At 45.1% G+C, this 21,254-nt stretch overlaps 1 protein-coding gene across 1 annotated transcript in view; it reads left to right on the top strand.

Annotated features, from left to right (window-relative positions):
• The first annotated feature begins 484 nt into the window (after positions 1–484).
• Positions 485–21,254, top strand: part of OXSR1 (oxidative stress responsive kinase 1) — a 95,055-nt gene continuing 74,285 nt past the window's right edge. The window contains exons 1-2 of the mRNA XM_050915914.1: positions 485–554; positions 20,126–20,238. Of these exons, the coding sequence (XP_050771871.1) occupies positions 485–554; positions 20,126–20,238 (183 nt within the window). The remainder of the gene's footprint in view (positions 555–20,125; positions 20,239–21,254) is intronic.

Genomic DNA, 21,254 nt, shown 5'->3' with positions numbered 1-21,254 from the left:
GAGGGAGGGGAAGACGTGGGCAGCCGCCATCTTGTGTGTGGCATCTCCGTCCTTCCCTTTCTCTTCCTTAAGGACTCCCCCTCCGCCGTCCGCTTTCGACAGCTCGCCGTACCGGCCCGTCCCCCGAGGCCGGCGGCGGCAACCGAGTAAGCCGTGGTGGAGTGGTGTGGCGGCGGCGGAGGGGCGCCACGCTCAAGATGGCGACGGGCGGCGCCCCGCTGCGGCGGGCGGGGCGTGCGCGCGGCGGCGTGCGCGGGTGACGTCAGGGCGCTCTGGGCATGGGCAGGTGGAGGGAGCAGGCAAAGTTTGGCCGGCGGTAGCGGCGGGCGGCGGCGGGGTTGCGGGTGCCGCTGCCGGCGGGGGCTCGGCTGGGGGTCGGGGCAGCCGGGCCGCTCGGGGCAGCGCAGCGCCTCTCCGCTCCCTCGCTCCTGCGTGGCGCTCCCCCTCGCGGCGCGGAGGGCGGGCGGGCGGGCGCGGCGCGGCCATGGCCGAGGACCCCAGCGCGCTGCCCTGGTCCATCAACAAGGATGACTACGAGCTGCAGGAGGTCATCGGTGAGCGGCGGCGGGGCGGGACGGGGACGCTCGGCCCCCGCCCGGCGTCTGTGCGCGCCGCGGAGGGTGTGGGGGAGGCCGTGTGGGGCGCCCCCTCGCTGAGGGGTGTGTGTGTGTGTGTGTGTCTCCGCTGAGGGAAGTGTGGGGGTGTCTGTCCCCCCTCAGCTGAGGGGGGGTCCTGTCACACACCCCCCTTCAAGGAGTGTGAGTGTGTGTGTCGTCCCCCCCCGCGATGTGTATGTGGGGAGGGTGTGAGGGGGGTCTGCCCACCGCCCCGAGGGGCGTGGGGGTCTGGGAGGCCCCTTTACTGAAAGGGAGATGTGTGGTGTGGGGGTCTGCCTCCCGCCCCCCCTCCAGGGGGGGTGTCTGTGGGTCCGGGTCCCCCCCCGCCGTGGGTGTGCGTGTTCAGGGAGGGGTTGGGTAGGGGCGGGCCTGGGGCACCACTTCTGCAGCCCCTCCGTGGGCGCGGGGGGGCTGCTCCCCCTCCTCACGCGTGTGCGGGACCCACAGAGGGGGGTGTGGGTCTGCCCCACCCCCAGTAGAGGCTTGGGGTAGTCATGGGGGGGGGGCACCCCTCTGGCAGGGGGCTCCTCTCCAGCCTCTGCCTCCCTTTTCTGCATGGGGGGGTGTGTATGCTCATGCCGGGGTGAGTGGGCACAGAGCGGGACGGGGTCCACGCTGTGGGGGCTCTTCTGTCTGCCTGTGGCTGTGTGAATTCGGATGTGCTGGGCGTGAGGTGGTCTGCAGGAGCAAACTCCACACCTTACGTGGGCTCTCTCCTCCTAGGGCACCTCTGTTCATTTTGGGGGGACGACTCCTTTCTTAGCAGTTTTGGAGCCCCGCGTTGCTTTGGTCCGTGCAGGGGATGGAGGGTTTTGTCGTGCCGCCGAACGAGCCTTTTATCCTGGGTTTTTGCTGCTGCTGTGAATTTTCATTCATTGTCCTCACAGCTCGAGGCCCCAGCCCTTGCTCTCTCCATTAAATGATTCCCCCCCCCCCCTCACTCTCTCTTGACTTTAAACTGCATAGTTACCAAAGACCTCCCGCTGTACTGATTTATTGGCTGTCTCAACCATTTTGTTGGGGTGTGTGTTTGAGGGATATATTGCTCTAGGGCGAGTATGTGACACATCTGAGGTGGTGCCACAGGTGACTCTAAGGTCAGTGCCTCCCGTGTCGCTCTCCGGAGGCACGAAATAAAGCAGGAGGCGGCAGGGCAGGCTCCTGGCCAAAGGCTTTTAGGAAGGAGGTTAATTTTTAGAGTAATCTTTGTGGAGTGCTTTTATTTGAAGTTTATAAATGACGTAGTGCTATCATGCCCAGGCCTTCCATCTCTGCCTCATGGGGAGACTTGTTTTCTGTTAAGGAGGGTGGGAGAGTTTGTGAAAATGCTGTTTTAAGAGATTAAATTCTTGGCATTGTTTAAAAGTAGGAAGGAACTAAAGCTGTGGAGGGGGGGAAATCCTTCTGGAAATCCCTGTTGCTCTGTGGGATCAGGCTTTGTCCTCTCCCTTGCTCAGTGGGAGCAGCAGTGCTTTAGGAAGGAGGCAAACTCCCTGTAAAGATGGGAAGGTGTAATCTTACAGATTAACCCTTTAAACCTCCTTTGGAAAATGCACCCTGGGGAGGATGATGTTCAGCCTCTTTGAGGAGCAGGAGATAAAGGTGCGGGGAGGAACTGGGAGAATATGCCACCCCTTTCCCCGGAAAGGGAACTGGATCCGTGTGTGTGTGTGAAATGCTTTTTTCCTTTGGGAGCCTGCAAAGGGGTGCTCTGGTAGCACAAAGCAAGGATTTGAGCTTGAGTATCCTAGGATAGGAGTGGACAATCTGCCTTTTTGTAGCTGGGGAGCAGGGTGGGATGGGAACAAAAGGGAATGTAAATGCACTTCTGCTCTTAGGAGAACTTGCTGCTGGAGACACACATCCTACAGCCTCAAAGTATTAGGAGGAGCACAGAGATGTGTCGTCGTCTCACGTTAACTGACAGAACTTGGGGAGAAATCAGGAAAGAAGTATTTAATTTCTTCCGTATCTTTTCCCTGTCCCTCTGTAAACCGAGTTTCTGGATGTCGCCTGCTCATTGAAAGATTGTGTTGGCATTCTGGTGTGTGATGGAGTGTACACTGAAATGTGTATATTGCAAACATATGGTTTCTCTTTTTAACTTTCCCATCCCCCACCCCCTTACTCGTTTCAAACGCTGGTGTGTCTGCCAGTGTCCTGGATGGAGATGTGATGCAAGTTTCCTAGCATGTATATGATTTGTGGGACAAAATGTCACTGTGTTAACTAGCTGGACTGCCTTGCCTCCTGCTTCATGTCTCCTGTAAACCTCAAGGGTGGTTTTTTTTTTTTTTTTTTGAGCTCTCTTTACTTCTGTAGAGCTGTAAAAGTCTTTCAGCAGGGAACAAAGAGACGTCCTGGTGTGGAAAGAGATGAACCTTGCACCAGTGCTTTTAAAGGATTTAACTTGTTTCCTGATGAAGAATGTTGCTCTTTACATTTAGAGTCCGACATTCAGTAGATTACCAGCTCACTTATTTTTCCACATCAGAATAAAGGAAATCCATGTGTAGTCCAATTCCTTAATTTGTACTGGTTTTGCCTGAAAATAGCCATATGTGGCTTTCACTTGATGTGGATGGCTCCATACCATTTTGGTGCAGGAACTGAAAGAGCAAGTTTCCTACCTGCAAAGAGAACTTCTCCTGTATAACTGCCCTCCTGATTCTGGCTAATACTATAAAAAAAAGATTACTCAGCACTGGGCATGACTCATGCCATTATAAAGGTATGGATTAATGCCTGCGTTTATTATGCTTGGTTAGTGTTAGTAACTGCTGAGTAGCCTACTTAGGTTAAATAACTTCTGTTCCACTAAATCAAGGAACCTTGCTCAGGATCAGAACCTGACTTTCATTTCAAAAAAGGATAAAATGGAGGTGGGGTAGAAGAAGCAATTTATAAAGCATTTCTATAAAATGTACCCCCAGAGTAGCGATAGTCTTTGCAGGTGAATACTGCCTCTGGAGACATCTAAATTTTCATCTAAAAAGAAAAACGTAGTCTGTGCTGGTGGTTGTGAAGGTGGTCTTCCAAGCGTGGATTGCATATAAATCACGGCAGTCTTTTTGAAGCCTGAAAAAAAAAATTGACCTCATACTGCTTGTGCTGATCAGATACTTGCACATGCCGGTTCCCTTGGATCTCACAATTCCTGTTGGAAATGCTGGTAGCAGTAGTGAAGTTGATTGGAACTGGGTCATTCTCATTTTGCTACTTTTTTTGGAAAGATGAGAGCCGTGCTGGCTGTGGCTGTTTGATTTAGGAGCATCCTCTTTTCTGTGAACAGTCTGTGCCAGAAACAGAAGATAAATTAGTGGTGGGAGTGCTCCCTTGCTCTATTCCTGTGCCCTTTCTCCCCTGACAGATTCCTTCGTAGCGATGAGGACAGCGCAGGCTGCGCGAACAGATGTGGTGGGAGTTTCTTCTCCCCTCAGAAATCAAGCTTAAATTGAAAATTGAAGTCGCCATTTACTGAATGGTTAGGTTTTTTAATGACTGCGGTTTGTGTAGCTTTTGAGTTGGGCTTTGCCTATGAACACATGGATATTTTGGAGTTGAATATTTAGATTTCTAGCCATGCTTTTCCCAAGCTCTACATGTGAGTGTATGTATGCCTCTGTGGGACAAACTTTCTTTTGCAGGTATAGAGGAACTTCTTAGAATTAAGATTTCCGCTTCCCCAAACTTGGGGGAATGTCTGTGGTTACCCATCTTGTGCTTGGTAGTAATCTCATGTACTGAAAAAGCACGGCCATTGAAAAAGAGCAGCCTGTAAGTACTCACCAGGTATGATCGAAGCCTTTGGACGTAAAAACCAGGCTGGAATGAGAGGCTCTTGTCCAGTGATAACTTTTTAGGTTTCTTTTTTGAAGCATGGTGTTGATTTTTACCTGTGAGTCTTATGTGCTAGCTGCAGCCAGTTTCATATGCCTAACTATTTAAAACCCATTCAAGAAAAATGTTACACTCTATAAAATATAACTGCTTGAGAACTAAATTGAGCGTTTAGACTTCAGTCTTCGTGCCATATGTTTTGTTTTAGCATTTCCTCGCGGATTCCCACTCCTCTCCCCCAGCCTAGCTAAACAAAATTTATTCCTACAGCGTATTCCCAGTATTCAGGCTGGTTAATAAATTTGAAGACTTGCTTTGTGTGCTCATATGTCAACTTTTTCCACTTAAAGTTGGTAGAAAAGCCTTTTTGTTGTTTTAGGTTATGTTAAAGCTTATATAAAAATAACTTTGGGCAAATGTAGATCTGTTAAAAAAAAAAAAGTTAGTGGTCATTCATAGTACTTGGTCTGCTTGGGCACTGAAGTGGGTGATGGACAGTACCGCAGTTTCTCAGCTGCTTGCACGTAGACAAATATATCTTGTGTATTCCTGAGTGAGACTGAATAGCCAGGTTACTCCTGCATCCAGGCTACCTTTCCTTTGAATACTTGGCGCATCTCATTTCTTTAAGACCTTTGATACCATCGCTCTACTAGAATAGGGCTAAATTGCGTCGATCTTCACCTCTTGCGAAGTGAAAGCAAAAGGTGTTTAGTTGTGCGTGTGTCTTTGTTTAGTGTTTCTGTTGTTTGTTCTCTGATAGGAAGGAGGATAAAATGCACAGGGAAGCAGACTGAGGATGTACAAAGCCAAGCGGTGGTGAAAGAGGCTGGCTGGGAAGAATACATCGTTGTTGTTGAAGCGGTGTGGCTGCCTTGCCTGCTGATTTGAGGGGAGGGCAGAGACGGTTCCTGCTGCTTTCAGCTATTCTGGGGTATTAAAAAAAACATATGGGGTGTTTCATGTGGAAGTAGTTCACACTTTCCCATGATTGGTTTCTGTGTGGCAGTTGCTTCCAGTACTGCTAGGTTCCTGGACTGATTAATGTTTAACACTTTCATTTCTCAAGAATACCATTTAAATAGTTTCAATTTAATGCAAATATCTTGGCTAGCGCTGGGAAATTTGGATCTGCTGTGCTGCTGAGCACACCTGAGGGGTGTATATGCTGGCTGACAAATGCATGCCTGGGAGGCTTCTTCCTTCTGCAACTGATGAAATCTTGGAGAGAATCAACTCTTCCCCGGAACATTTGTCTATTTAAACTTGGCAGCATCTATTTTATTTCTGAGTGTTAGCAGCTTGCCCACCAAGTCAGCGTCTAGAGATATAATCTTTTACTAAAAGTTGGAGCTATTTAAAATGATGGGCAATAACACTGGTTCTTATTGCTAATTTTGTTAGTGAATTGCGAAAAACTGCATTTTGGTCAAATTTTCTTGGAAGATTTCCCCTAAAATGCACAATATCCATCATAAATCTCTGTAGCAGTAAATTTAGCTGTGGACATGCTAATGGAGCCCTTCTAAACTCGGTGTTATTAAACTTTCTTAATAGGGAGAGACAGACTTGAGAGCGTTGTGGGTGTAGAAGAATAGCTGTTGGAGCAGTGGAATTTGGCATTGCAAAATCTTTGAAATATCAGGATCCTGGGACTTTCCAGATGAGATTAGCCTATTACCCTGCTCTCCCTTTAGAATCAAACAACTGAGATGCAGATATGAAGAACTTGGCTCTCAAAGTTGCTGCAGTTTCCTGTGACTTCACCTAAGGGAGTTCAGCCTTGACATTTCTAAAAAAACATGAAACTCCATTTATCTTTCTGGCAGTCATGTGGGAACATCTTGGAGGCAGGGTTAGGTCCCTGGCTGACAGGCGGTCCAGGCTCTTTGCCAGAAGGTCATCACTCTTGGTGTATGAGAGGAGATATGGTACCTCTGATGTGCAAAATCATGCATATGCTAATGAAGGGAGCCGTACTAAGAACAAAATCAAACTTGTCTGACTTGAGTCAGACAACATCACTGTAACAAATGGTGTAAATACAGCTAAATGACAACAGGGATACAGGTACCTGACTAGGTCAATGATACTGCCTCAGTATTTCTCATGTTCCTCTCATGTATGAATACAAACCAAGAGACTGACCTTAGCGTGGGATTCTGTCAATTGCAAGTTTGATCTCCTAGGTCGTCTTGGTGCGTTGTTTGCCTTGAACACTGCTCATGCGTGGGGTTCTCATGTTAATCATCGCAGCCTGCATATTCCTTGTTCTTAACCAGATTATGTGGTCCCATCACATAGTACAAGCAGGTAGGGATTTGTGGTGCAAAAAGGAAAAATCCAGTATTTCCTTTCACCCCTACTAAATAGCTACAACATCCAGCAACTTTTTTTTTTTCCAAGTCCTTTCTTTCACCACTCCCCAAGGTTCTTAAAGATTGTTGTTTCCTGATGTGCATCACTGCACGCAGAATTTTTACTTAACACAGATTTTCTTGCAATTAAGAGAAATTCCACCCTGGAAAAAAAATATTTGGTTATGTATCAACCTCCACCAAACTAGAGTCTAACATGCCTTGCAAGGATTTCTTAGACCTCTTTGGTTCTGCACACTGGGAAGTCTGCAGGGGACAGCTGTCTTCAAGTCTTAAAGGCTTCACAAATCCCATCCGTGAATGAAGTACAGAGTAAATTCAGAGCACTGATTCACTTTCTCACCAAATCGCCAAATTAGCCAAATCTTCCTTCCACCTCCCATCCATTAAAGTTTTATACAGCTTGTAGTGCATGCTTGTGAAACAACACTTCCAAACTCTTAAAACTCAGTCGAATTAAAATGCATTTTTGAGGGAATACAGAAAAGCTCTTCTGAATGAGGTTTTAATTTCTTGCCGAATTTCAATTTTCTGCTCCATCCGTTTTGTCTTGAGAGCTACCGAGTTGGGGGCGGGGGAGAGAAAAATTTCTTGTTTTGTTTCATTTCACTGTTTCATGCTAAACTGACTTTATAGCATTCTCCCAAATGGATATTTCCTTCAGGCAGGAAATGAGCCTATGTAAATTCATCCTGGAGAGAAAAGGTACAAGCAGCTGTTAAAGAAGAATAGTGTGAGTTGAAATACTTCAGTGATCGTCTCTTACTGTAGTAAATTCTTGTTGGGTTTTTCCAGAATTTTACCGCTTTATAGTCATGAGTGGTAATTTAAGCACAAACTTTACTCTTTTTACTGCTAGCCCCTTCCTATTTATAAAGCTGTGTGGGAGGATGCTCTGTTTCCTTTTCATCCATCCACAGAATTGTTAATTAAGTTAAAACTGCAGAGTGAAATTTTGACCTTGAGTACCTCACCTCACTTCTGGTGAGATCTGACTGAGCATGTGGCTTGTCCCGTGGTATCCTCTGCTAGCTTATTGTGTGGAAGAATTTAAGTTGTCTTTCGTCTTAGAGCAGAGTTAATTGACAAATTTTGCAGTTCTTTGGGGGGAGAGTGTTGTGAAGTAGGAAAATGTTCTAAAAGAACTAGTTGTGAACGTGGAATTGTATTGATGTGCTTGTGGTCAGGGCGTGACATTATTGCATCTTGTGGCAATTCAACATATGTTTTGTGAAACTTAAGTTTTCCTAAACATTGGGTGAAAGCTCCATAGTTACTGTTGGACAGGTTGTGCATTTTCATTTTCGATTTGGTCTAAGTTAAGCTTTTGCTCATTTTTGGTCTTCAGGAGATTGTAAGTCCATTTTCTTGGGTTCCAGGGTTCATTCCAGCTTTTCTGAAAAGGAAGCTTTGAAAATGGTGCAGAGAGTAGTGGAAAATGACGGCATTTGAAAAGTGGGAGAGCAAGTTAATGGCTGTGGGATGAGAGCACTTACAGAATATTTTTCTTAAGAAAATTAGCTGGCCGTGCTCAGAACTGATACCTGTTGAGGTAAGTGGGGCAGCTGAAACAGCAGTCAGGCATTTCAGGCCATCTCCAGCTTCAGGCAGGCAACACAATATTAGGTTATCGTGATGGCTTAAAAGCTCACAAATTAAAGATGATGCTTCTTGTCTTGGGGTAAACACCTTTCCTGCAAAATCCCCAGGGATGGATTTCATTATGTCAATTTTCAGAACAAAACCGGAAAGCTACTGTCACTTATTTTGCTGAGACGTGGAGCTAGAAAGGAATCCCAGGGTCGTGGAGTCCAGTTCCCTGCTATAGCTGATGCCAAACTGTATAATCCTTATACCAAATTAATGAATGCTTGTGTTTGAAATGGCGCATGGGGGAATTACAGGCACACGTTCTATTAAACACTCAAACCTCCGTGTGACCCTGTCATCGCTGTATGAAACAGCTGCTTAATGGATTCCCTGCGACAGTGGGAAGTAACAATGCCTTCTCTTTTATAGCATGTGTCTATAGCTCGGTGTTTTTCTTACGCTGCTTGCTTTACATTCAGGCTGTATCTGCAAGGACACTTCCCAGTGAAGGCATGGGAGAGCTGCAGCTTGGTGTTTGTGCTGTCTCCAAACCTTAAACATGTTGACTACAAATGTCTCTGATTTGTGATTCCTTAAGATCTGCCAGTGGAAATTGAGTCCTTTGGAAACTTGATGTGTTCTATGTCCTCACCTGTGAGAACTACACCTCCTAGGCTGCTGCTTTGTGAAACTCTTTCTGTCTCTCACCTTGTGAGGTAGTGCACCAAGCAAGTTGAAAGCTGAGGCTGTAAGTTCCATCCCTTCACTAAAGTAAAAATTGTCATTGAGGATGGCAAGTGCTGTCTAATAAATAACGTGGTATTGACAGCTAAGAAATACCTGGGTATTGACTTCCAGCAAACTGTACTTCACTGGAAAAAGCGTCTTGAGCATGAACTCTTTTCCTGTTGAACGACTCACCGATGCACATCTTTATTTGAACAGCTGAGAGGCTCATGGACTAGCAGCCTGAGCATAGTTATTTGTCCAGATCCTAAGGCTCAGGATCTTTCTCATTACCCTTGGTTGAAGAATGTAATTTTTAACCAGTGGGCTAATCTTGTGTGCTGAACACACTAATAGATGCAGAAAAGACTTATTAGATCAAGCTATTCCCTGAAAAGAAAGGATAATAGCCTTCAAGAGAGGACATATCAGATACTTAAAAGCTTATTTACCTAAAATAACCAGTGTACTATCAAACATCTGTGCTGTATGCAGACAGATTGTTCTGTTTAGTGGAATCCTGGCCAAGTAAAATATCCTCTACAGTTGACAATTACATTTGAGACAGAGTTTGGAGATAAAGGTTGGGAGGGAAGAAAGGAGAACACTGGCTTGGCTACTGTACCAGGGCTGTGTTTTGAGCCTTGGTAATACCTGATGACAGCCAGCATGATATTTACATTGCTGCATATACCATAAAGACAACTGACAGTGATTAAAAGGGAAGGATAAACCTTCTCCAGTAATATTGCTGTGTTTGGAAATGAGATGTTTGAGCCTGCTTTCCATTGTGTAGAATTAACACTGCATAGCTGCAGTGCCCTTTAAATTATCCAGAGATGTTGGCACGAAATCAAATAAATATAATTGGTTTCAAACTGAAAATCTAATTTAGGCATGCTAATAGCATCTTAAGTAAATGTGGCAGGTCACGCAGGACTTGTGTAACTGGCCCTTGGAGCTTACTGCAGTTACCGCCATGGGAAAAACAGTCTCAAAGGTGTTCCCCAAATCACCCAGGCACCTTGTGCAACTGGAGGGTGTTTGTATTTTCTGGTGAGGTTCTGATCTCTTCCCTGCAGACCATCAGTGTGCCAGTAGAGTTTCTAACCTTTTCTTGAGGTGGGCTTCAGGTTAAATCATACCTGCTTAAAGGTATAATGGGGATGTATGCTAGTTTGAACTAATTTGGGGTATCCTAGAGGCGGCAGGAGGTTAGGCATAGAGTCAACAGCAGCACCTTCTGGCATCCTCTCTTCCATGCTTTGGTATTTGCAGTGGAAAGGTTGGGGGGAATATCAGATGGGCTGATACTCATCCCTGTTAATCTTTCTCTCCACTGATACCATCTGTGACCAGTGGCTTTCTCTTGTCTTTTTTTTTTTTCTTGCATCTCTTGTTCTAGCCGCTTGGCGGTAGGGAGGCAGCTGAAAGCCTGGCTCAGCTGCATGCGTCGTAAACTGGTGACTGTAGGTGAAGCAGTTCATTGGTGAAATCAAACAGCAAAGTGACCCAGTGACAATTTTGTCAGATATCTTGCTGACATGCTTTTCATGGCTGACCCTATTCCTCACCCTCCATTCCAGTCCTGGTCTGTGTTACATTGACAGGCTGACCGTTTTCTCTCCAAAACTGTCACTTCTGTGCTTAGTCTGTAAGGATTCCCAACCTGAATGTTTGCCGAAGGTGGGGAAAACAGATGACGTTTTTCTGTGTTCAGGGCCTAAGAGATATCGAAAGAGTTTTGAGAGAACAATGCGGCGTGGGGTGGGGTGAAAATTTCCATAAGACTCCCCTTCCTTTCTGCAGAAACCTTGGCGTTGAGTCGTGCAGTTTACGCTAGCTAGATCTCTCTACAGCTTAGAAATCAGAGTCTCATTTATTTATAATGTAGAGTTCTGTGGGGCATGGGGAGATGTACCCAGCTGCGGCTATTGCCTATCAGTTGCTGATGGCTCTGACTTCTTACAAGTGACTGGATATGGGTTTGTGTTCTTCCTTTCGAGTTTGAGAACTGAATTAAAGAACTGGGCAATAAGTCTGCAGCGTCAAGTGTTTCTGTATTGATGGACCACTGGAGGGGAGGCACATTTAAACGAGTGCTGGCAGCACTGTATGATCTTTACTGGCTTATCATAGCTCTCCGCTGTACACGGAGCATTAGGAGTCCTGAGAAAGACATTGTCTTACATGGGCAGAAATCTCTGAGCTCTGAACACAATGCATGGTTTTCAATGGTATTGTCAACAGCGAGAGCTCTCATCAAGACGGTGAATAATTCACTGTCAGCAAGTTTACATGCAGTTCAAATATTTTGGCTGTATTTCTAATTCAATAGCTGAGTTTCAGAAATCTGCGTCTTATTTTCTGAAATTCTTTGAACATGCTGGATTAATGCTGGAATATTAGTTGTCTGTTGGACACTGCAGGTACTAACATGAAATGATTGAGCAAAGATTCTCAGGCTTTGGAGGAAACATGTAATTGTGTCTTAACAACATAAATCACTCGTGTGAGCACTGTTTGAAATAAATGGCCTTGCAACTTGCACAGAATTGCAAACTGCTTGAGCTCTGGCTATACTGGAATAAATGACCAGCGGTCATTACAAAGAGATACACCTGCAATTTAAATGAAACAAACATAGGATTTCACAAGTAATAACTGTGTTTTTTCCATTCCTCCTTCCAATTCTGTCATTAAAAGGTCTAGACTGTAGTCATCAGACGTGCTGGTGCAAAATAGAAGTAATTTGTATTTAAGTCTTAATTCTGTGCCTGAACACATTACCTCCCAATTATTACCCTTTCTCAGTGTGTTGTCCAGCACATGCCCTGTGTCTTAATGTACGTGCAGTCACCTTTGGCTTGAACCCAGCTAAATATTCGTAGCACTTGGCTGTGCTAAAGGTGAGCCCGAAAGAGGAATGAACATGCTGCATTCAATGATATGAGTTATGGCGTATTGAAGGGCGGAGTGACATTTTGACATTGATCACATGGAAGTGCAAAGTTTTAGAATGATTTATTTAAAACAGGGTTGAGCTGTTCTTTTTAAAGCCTTCTCCTCAGAAATACGAGGGTAGCTACTCTCCTCTAAATGTGAGAGTTCAGCTGTTACGTGTGCCTGGAGGACTGCTGCACATGCATAGTGCAGGTGTCTTCATGTATAGTGTGTACTTATGCTGTGATATATAGTCAGTGGGGATTGCTGGTTTTCCTCCACCTCCCAACATAGGCTTTAAAATTGGCTTCCTCACAACTGTTCAGTTAAATCTGCTTTCTCTGTCTGGCTTTGCTTACACTTCTTTGTTACAATAGATGATCTATTTCTTCCCTGCACTGTATTAGCAAGTATTTCTTTCCCTCTTCTATACTCAGTATCTTTCCACCTCCGCTGTAGATCAAATACAGCATGACTGGAGTTGAGAGAGGGTGCACCAAGTCAAACATGGCCTCTTACTACCTCTACCAGGGTTTTAGATAGGGTATTGCCATCTTGTGCTGTGGATGTGTCTTCCTTCAGCTTGCAGAGAAACAAATGCAAAGCCCTGGTGGTTCTCTCTATGGGAAATAACTATTCATAGTAAATCCATACCAGGAATGAGTGGTGGAAAGGTGTCTGGGAGTGAGCGGGGCTGTGTTGGTGCAGCTCTGGGAGCTCCCTGGGGGTAGCTGTGTGTCTGCACTCCCCGTGTTACTGTGGGAGGGGAGCTCTGCTCACTCTTGCGATTTTGTAGCTTTTTTGTCATCTTGGCCATGGATTGCTCTGCTACTGCTTTGGTTTCTCACAGGTTTTCCAACCAGGCACAGAACAAAACCGACTGAATTCTCCCTTACTGATTTTGCTGTTGCTCGCGGTGTTTCTAACAGCAGCTTTCAGAGTCGGCTTGCTGTTTGGGTTCGCTCTGAGCAGTGCCAGAAGCACCTGAGTGATCTTCCTGCTGATTCAGGGCTGTAACTTCACTTCTAGCATCGTTAACATTTGCAATGATCTTCCTGCAGTACTGGGCTGAGTAGATGACACTTTCCTGTGAAAGCTTTCTCCTCACTGTGGGTGAGCAGATTTTTTTGTCCCCTCTGTGGCAGTACTAGGAATATGTCTGAGTCCCATTACGAATTCCCTTTGGTTTTATTGATGCTATTTGTAACTGTCAGTGTGGATTGCATCTTTCATTTTGTAGTAGGAATTTGACACGTAGTGGGGAGATGGCTTGAAGAACTATGACCATATTCAAGAACCATTAACGTTGCATTACTTCACTCTTCCTGAATCGTGGGGCTTGTGCCAGGAAGACTTTTGACATCCAGTGAACTCTTCTTACCAAGTCCTCCTTGGGGAAAGGAGTATTCCCACCCTGTACTGAGCTGGCTACAAATTTAAGAGTAGGCTTTTTTGCTGGCTTGTTTTTAGAAGAAGCTCATTCTTTGCGAGAGGACTCTCTTCTCACCAGAAACCTCAAATGAGGTGGAGAAAATAGAGGCATAACTTGCCTTCATAGCAAACGGACCAAACAATGCAAGATCAGTCTGAGTTTGCAATCTGGTGTTTAATTAGATCTGTATCTGCCGTGTGCTGTGTAAGAACGCTTAAGAAATTCTATTCCCAGTCTTGTAGCTTCTCGTTTTATTACTGTATTGTCCTTGGAACGAGTAACCACAGAGCAGGGCTCCCACAGCTCTTTGGCATGAGGCTGTCAAAGAGTTGAAGCATCTGGAGATGGAGATTGCCATCCCCGTGCCTGCAGTGGCAGGCGTGAATACTGAGTCTGTGTTATAAAGCATTAAAGGTCTCCTGGGATTTGGATGTCCTGCCTGTGTGATCTGGAGTGAGGACCGTTAGTGTCACATCCTTGACCAAAAGACCTTAGCGTATGTGTGTGATTCCATGTCTGGATCTTCTGCTCGTTGTTATAGATGTGTAATCCCATAAAAAGATGTGGAGCGAAGCAAACTGTCTACTTTTCTCGCTGCTTCTGCAGCTAATCACAGCAGGGTGATTTCTTTGGTTGGTGTAACCAGCAGGGTATGAGACAAACCCTTTGAGAGAGCGTGCCAGAGCCCACAGGACATAGTTCTGAATTTTTATCTTTTTTTTACCTGAAACTGGATACCTGGAGCCTGAAAGCTGTTGCTTGGTCCAGAGCAGCCTTGCAGGGAAGTGTTTTGTGTGCATTGTTCCTAAGAGGAAAACCCGGGGGCACAATTATAAACAGAGCCTGCGTCATGAGCGGCTTTCTGGCTCTGCACTCCAGATAGTGGAGGATGGATTCCAGATCTCGCTTAAAAATAGAGAGCTTGTGTGTGCGCTGGGGAATGGTGAAAGGAGAGGGCAGGGTTGTGCAGAGATGTTCAGCTGAGCATGGTCTAATACTGAAGGAGACTTGGGAACATGACTTACGGGGGCAGACTGGGAGAGCTGGATTTTTTCAGCCTTAGAAGAGTAAGCTAAGGGGGGATGTTGTTGCTGTCCTCAGCTATCTAGCGGGAAGTTATAGAAGAGATGAAGCTGGACTCTACAGAGGTGCATGGTGAAAGGCCATAGTTGTGAGCAATGCTGGAAAATCTGATTAGATAGTGAGGTGAAAAAAAGCTTTACCACGTGGGTAAAGCCAAAAAGGTTGTAGAAATATCTATTGTTAAAGATATTCAAAATTAGACTGAAGTTGATGCTGAGGAACCTGGTCTAACTTGGGATTTGGCTCTGCTTTCAGCAGGAGCGTGGACTAGAGGCCTCCAGAGGTTCCTTGCAACCTAAATTGCTTGTAACATTCATTTGACCCTGAAAGAGTGTCTTTCCTCTACAGAGGAGATTTGATACCACACTAAGGTAAAGACTGATGCTCCAAGACTGTTATGGAAGATGTCCCCTGTTAGTTGAAACAGCTTTGTGAGCAACTGAGTTACCTTGAAGGGAAATTTTCACATCTCCCAGGGTACCTGAAACTCAGTTTCCAGTAGTGGGATGGATTTAAAGCTTGGGCAACACTGTTTTGTGAGCACTCTTTCTGTGCAGCTACTTTAAATTGCCATTGCACATGGTGGGAGAATAATGTTGTAGAGCCAGGATTTGATGTTTGTCTTGTGACCATTTGGCATGACTGTTCCCATTGCTTAAGCAGATATCTCTGCCAAAAGGACCTCTGGCTTCAATTGCATTCACCTGGGAGGACGCATCAGTGCAATTCATCCCAGTCTTACTGGGAGAGCTGCAATGTCCTTATGTGGCTGCAAAGATTCAGTTATCTTTGGAAACAAAATGTATATGAACATGCTGTGTCCTCAGGTCGGTCCCCTGTCTTTCCACTCTTCCAAATAGCTTTGAAATCATTGATTTCCATTAACTTTAACGGAGATCTCAGAGGGTTTGTTTTTCTTTTTTTTTTTTTTTTTTTTTTAAAAAAAACAAGCTTTATGTAAGTTATGTGACAGCAAGTGACTGCAGAAGAGATGGCATCCAGCCTCCCTTGAAGGCTGGCGGTGGACTTCTGTAGGGAGTTTGTCTCAATTTAAGGAGAAGTTCAGGCTGGAGCTCTGGATGCTGAAGGTACAGGGAGCATGGATCCAGGGGACCAGAGGAGATAACCTGGAAAATCAGGCTTCAATAACTGAGTGCTTGGGGAGTTTTTGATTTGAGTTGTTTTCATCCTTTCAGAGGTTGGTTTTATTTCAGAAAGAACCATTTAATCATAGAAACATGAAAGAAGCAAGGGTTAGAAAGGGTATGTTTTCCTCCTTAGGCAGTTTTTCCTAAAGTAGGTCGTGACCCTCTTATGCAGGAATTTTGCAGCTGCTATCCTAAGGGTTTGGAACTGTATCTGAGAGCCTACAGAGGCGAAAGCAGGGAGTATTAAACAGATCCTAATACCCACTCCAGGTCTCTTTCCTCCCCCCCCAGCCCTCAAGAAAGTGATCTCCTGCTTTTCAGGAATAAAGCAGCAAGCATTTGGCCATGCCCAGTTTTCATTGTTTTGCTAAGCTGTTATGCTGGAAGAGATTAACTAGGGAGCGAATTTTCTCCGAAAGCTGATCTTGAGGGAGGCGGAGGGAAGAGCCTCAGCACTGACCTTGATCAGAGTGTCTTGAGGTGGGGAGCAAGCATGAACTGAGCACAGAAACATTAACCCAGTGCTGCCCACGGCGTTGCAGCTGAGCAGCATGCAGGACTGCAGCTGACTCTGATTGCAGCAGATCTGCGTCTGCTGGGAGAGTTGGTTTGTCTAAGTTGTGCTACCCTAGCACAAACTGCCCTTGTGGTGTTTTCTCATTGAACTTGGTTCATAGCAGCCAGGGAAATCACTTCTCTCTCCACCTTTCCCCATATATTTGTTACCTGCTCCTAAACTTTAAAAAAACTTCCTTGCCAGGCCTTTTCTTTTTCTTTCTGTTGGTGTCGTCATCTCTATCTAGGCTTGTTTTCACTTAGCAATGTGTTTAGCATCCTTGCTGCAGCTTCTCTCCTTTCCTTCTCTTGCCACCCTGGAATTTCATAAACCAATTGTATGGCTGCGAAGCCTGAAGTGGCCATGTTGCTATGTTTTCTGTACTCTTCAAAGAAGCATGGAAACCCGTCTTTGTTTGGTCCCAGAAGCGTGGCACGCCGCTGCTGCTACCAAAGAGCAGCTTGCTTGTGGCACATCGTGCTGCAGCTTGGCTTAATCCTTGCTTGATACGCTTTTGAGATTTCATTGTTTCTCTATAATTAAGTGCTACAGAGGAGCTGAAAGAAATGATGAATTAGCGGGAGAGGGGGGAGTGGGAAGAGCAGGTGGTGATCGAACTGAAGAGAGCTGCCAGAAAAGTAGGAGCAGCAGGGAATTAGATGGGAGGAGTCTCGAGTTCAGATGATTCCCTGCAATGTGCCCAGAAGGATTTAGTTTGGGATTTCATTACTGTTCAAATAATGTCATACACTCATAACACGTTGGGTCCCTGTAGGTGGGGGCATTGTCCAAACACTTAGTGAGAAGCAGTTTTTGCCCTGAAGTCCTAGTGAGCATTGATCAGGCAGGCTCAAGGACTGGGAAGGAGCTGTAGCATGCATGGTCCTGCTTTTAATTAGTCTGCATCTATTGTTTCTGGTGGTAACATCTTAAAAAAAAAAAAAAACCAACAAAACAAAAAAACCAAAAAACCACAAAGCCATTCTTTGTGTAGTCACTTCTATAAAAGCCTGGACTTCACTGTCATCTTATGAAAGATTTGGTCTACAGTAGTGGTATCACATCTGGATTGTAAGAAGCATCTCTGCCAGTCATGCTTACACCAACTGGGTTTAAATGGCACAGAAATCCTGGTACGTCATGTTGTGGGGGGAAGCAGGTGTATGCTGAAGCTATTGAGTGTCTGAGATATCCAGAAAGAGTCTTTGAGCACAGATACTCTTGTGTTGACGAGGACCATGCAGGTAGCTTTAGAGATGAAAATATGCACCGCAAAATTAACTGAAGAGTGAGAAGTGTTGTGTGACGACACAGTCCTGAGGCGCATAGTTGTATATTCTTGCAGCATCTGGCTTGTGTTTTCAGCCTCCGTCTATTACTGTGCACCAAGACATCCAAAGAAAGAAATCATAATACTGGTGCTTTGAATGTGTCAGCAGTAATGTTTCTCTGGGATCTAACTCTTTCCAAAGGAATGATACAGGCACAGGTGGTTTTTTTGTTTGTTTTTTTGGTGTGGTTTTTTTTTTTGTTCTGACTTCCAAAAGGCAGTTGCTGTAGGGAGACTTGCAGTCCTAGGAAATGCAGACTCACTTCTTGTGCCTTTTGTCACCACTTCTGTACGCTCTGCTGTCTTTATCTTGAGTCACTTTGTGTGTTTTCACTTTTTTTCCCCCAAAGAAGCAGCAGAAAAAATTAGAGAAGCAGGTACTGGGTGGAGAGGAGCAGGTCAGTGCAACCCAGGATTCCCAGTGAGTGGGAATACGTCTGTGCTGGGGCTGCTGCTTTTGTGTTGGAGTCCCGCACCTGCTACCTGCTGGGCAAAGCAACCACAGGGAGTGTATGTGGAGGCTTGCTTTTGGGGTGTTTGTCCAGTGCTTAATGTTGTGTATTTCAGCCCTGCTTGTGGCAGTCTAGCCAAACTCGGCTGTCAAAACCTCCTCCCCCGGCTTTTTCTGAGTGCTTTTTGTTAAATGTCTGCCTAGACTCTTCCATCATCCCCATCCTTTGCTCAAGACCCTGCTTATGGCACTGAAACTTCGTTTTCAAAGTCCATTGTGAATATTCTTGCTCCTATTGCTATCCTTTTCTTCCACCTAAGCTTCTCCTGGTAGCTTTGTTTTACCCTGTGCTATGAATAGTCTCTGAAAATTAATATGCGTGCAAGTAATAAATGGCCTCGGTCTTGAACTTCTTAAACTCATTTGCTTCATGAAATAGTACAGCTTTAGCAACCTTGCTGTTTTGTGTTCTGCATGCTTCTGCCGTTAGAATGTAAACTCTTAAGTGCAGGGAATCGCCTGGCAAGCTGATGCTATTGTCCAGGGTACACTTGTAATGCCATATAAAGTGAAGTGAAACTCCTGTAGCTCCACTGTAGCAGGTACTGGTTGAAGATTAGAGGACCAGAGTCCCACAGTTCAGGGCTTTGTAATTTATTTCAGTGTGACTTTGGATGGAGCAGTTTTTCCTGTATCTTTCAGGGCTGGATTTCAAGCTCTTTCGCCCACCTGGCACTTTATTTGAGTTTGACTCTGACTTGGTGCAGCTTGCTGCGAGAAGACTATTGATGGTGGTTATAGGGAGCTTCAGTAGCCTTTGTTTGAAGATGAGATTGAAAGCTTTTGCCCTCAGTGTATCTGAACGTACTAGAAAAAAAAATAGTTTGCAAAAACGTGCTTGACCTGTATTGCAGAATCTGGAGGTAGTTTTTATAGCGTTAAGAATAGGAGAATCTGGTAAAATAGGTGCGTTATTCCAAAATGCGGAATAGCTGTTCTCGTCTCCCTCATCAGCCCAAATGGGCTCAAGAGTTATGCCTGGGATAATGAACAAAATAGCTGTGGGTTTATTTTTAATAGCATTTTTTTAGGTATTGGCAATAGGAAGTTCTTGAGCTATTTTCCGTCTGTCCTACCCCCTTTTTTATTAATATGAATTTATTCCTTTCCAGTGAAGTGTGTAAATGTGGGGAACCAAGATGAAGGTAGAAAGTAAAGCAACAAGGTGTCCTATTGATGAGATGTGAATGTTGCAACTATTTCTGGAGGCCAACAAATATGGGCTTAACATCAGCTAGATTTTAAGTCTCACTGTTGCAAACTCCTTTTGATATCAAAGGATATGATATTGCTGAGCAGTTTAAATCCAGAACTCTTATCCCTACTTATAGCGGTTTGAACAACTGTACATTAAAATGCGATATTTTTTCCCTATTGGAATTCAAATGTCCTCTGGCTGTGGTTTTCAACCCAGACACCGAGGCAGTGTGCTGCTACGTGAGAACTGGAGCTGAACAGGCTTGAATGAGGCCTACCTCGTGTCTTTGCATAAAATGAGGAGAGATGAGAACCGCAATTAGTACATAAAAATATTTGAAAAATCTCATTAGTGTTGGTAGCAAAGAGCGTGGCTTGTTTCGACACTTTGGGTGAACACATCAGGTTAAAAGTCTGTGTGACCTCAGTGGCCTTTCTTTTAAAAGCACACAAGAAGAATCACTCCTCTGTTATAAGCAAGCTGGAGTCCGGAGGGTTTTTTTTGTCTGCAGAGCTGTAATGATCCCTTGCAGGGATCGTAAAGATCCACTTGTTTTTGTTTTGTTAGTGCAGCACTTCGATGTTGCAGCTGAGCTGACCCACTGAGTTGCACAGACCTGGAGTGGGGAGTGCCTGCGGGGTTGCCTTCACTGGGTTTTCACCTGGCTCTGCTGTCTTTACTAACTGGCACTTGTAATTTTGTTGTCTGACCTCCCTTCCTTTCTGCTGAAGTCCCGTAAGATGTTGCTAACTATCTGTCTTTTTCACCCACAGGGAGTGGAGCTACTGCAGTGGTGCAGGCAGCCTTCTGCGCTCCGAAGAAGGAGAAGGTGGCAATTAAACGGATCAATCTTGAGAAGTGTCAGACGAGCATGGATGAACTCCTGGTATGCAATCAAAATTGTCTGGGGAGTGGTATTTCAGTTAGTATAATCTCTGTCTTTGCTTAGTGCCTTAAACAACCTTTCTTTCAAGGCCAGGTTGGATGGGGCTTTGAGCAACCTGGTCTAGTGGAAGGTGTCCCTGCCCATGGCAGGGGGGTTGGAACTAGGTGACCTTTAAGGTCGCTTCTGACCCAAACCATTCTATGATTCTGTGATTTCTTGAGGTGGTGTGAGGGTGAGGGGACTTGACTGATTTCACTAGAGGCAGTTCAGTTGTCCTGGTTGTGGGACACAGTACCTAAAATGTGAAGAAGATCAACTGTTGGAGAACTTCAGGCTATTTGCTTAGAGCTAAGCACTTTGTATAATCCCTTTGTTTTGAATAGAGTTAATGTGCAAGTGTGAAGCTCAGCTGTACCCACAAGAGCTCTGCAGTTTGAGGAGGATCCAGAGCTACGTGCTTCCAGAATCTTTAAAATTTAAGGGAATGGTTTTGCTTTCTTTTCCTTTCCTGCAGTTCTTTACATTTTTTCCTTTCACCTGTAAAGAGAAAAACTGAATGAATTAGCTCTTGTTCCTAATCTCTTTCTGGCAGGGGTTGAGGAAAGGCGGGGAGATGAGGCCTTGTACTACCTTTCCTTTTAAAGCAACTCTCTAGGATTTTTTTAATCCTACCTGTCTGTCTTTCCACTTGCATCTTGACGGCTTCTGTAGTGTTACCTCAGGCACTTGTTTTGGTGATTGCAAATAGAAAGTAGAACAGAGACAGAATTCAGGAGTCCTGGCTAGCTCTACACTTGCACGATCTTCAGCAAGTCACTTGAACCACGGTTCCAATTTCCATCTAGTGACTAATGCTGTTTTTATCATTATAGGTATCTGCAAATCTGCTCTTGTAAAGAGGAAAGGCTCCATCCAAGCTGTCACGTTTTAGTGCGCCTGTGAAGGGTTGTGTGTAGGACTCTTGAGAAAGATGACCTGCGTTCAAATCCTCTTATGGCTCATGCTAGTGTAGGAGT

Source organism: Gymnogyps californianus, chromosome 2, assembly GCF_018139145.2.
Source record: "Gymnogyps californianus isolate 813 chromosome 2, ASM1813914v2, whole genome shotgun sequence".
In the NCBI taxonomy this organism is placed as follows: Eukaryota; Metazoa; Chordata; class Aves; order Accipitriformes; family Cathartidae; genus Gymnogyps; species Gymnogyps californianus.
Note: the sequence above shows the minus strand (reverse complement) of the source record. Positions and strands in the feature narration are given on the sequence as shown.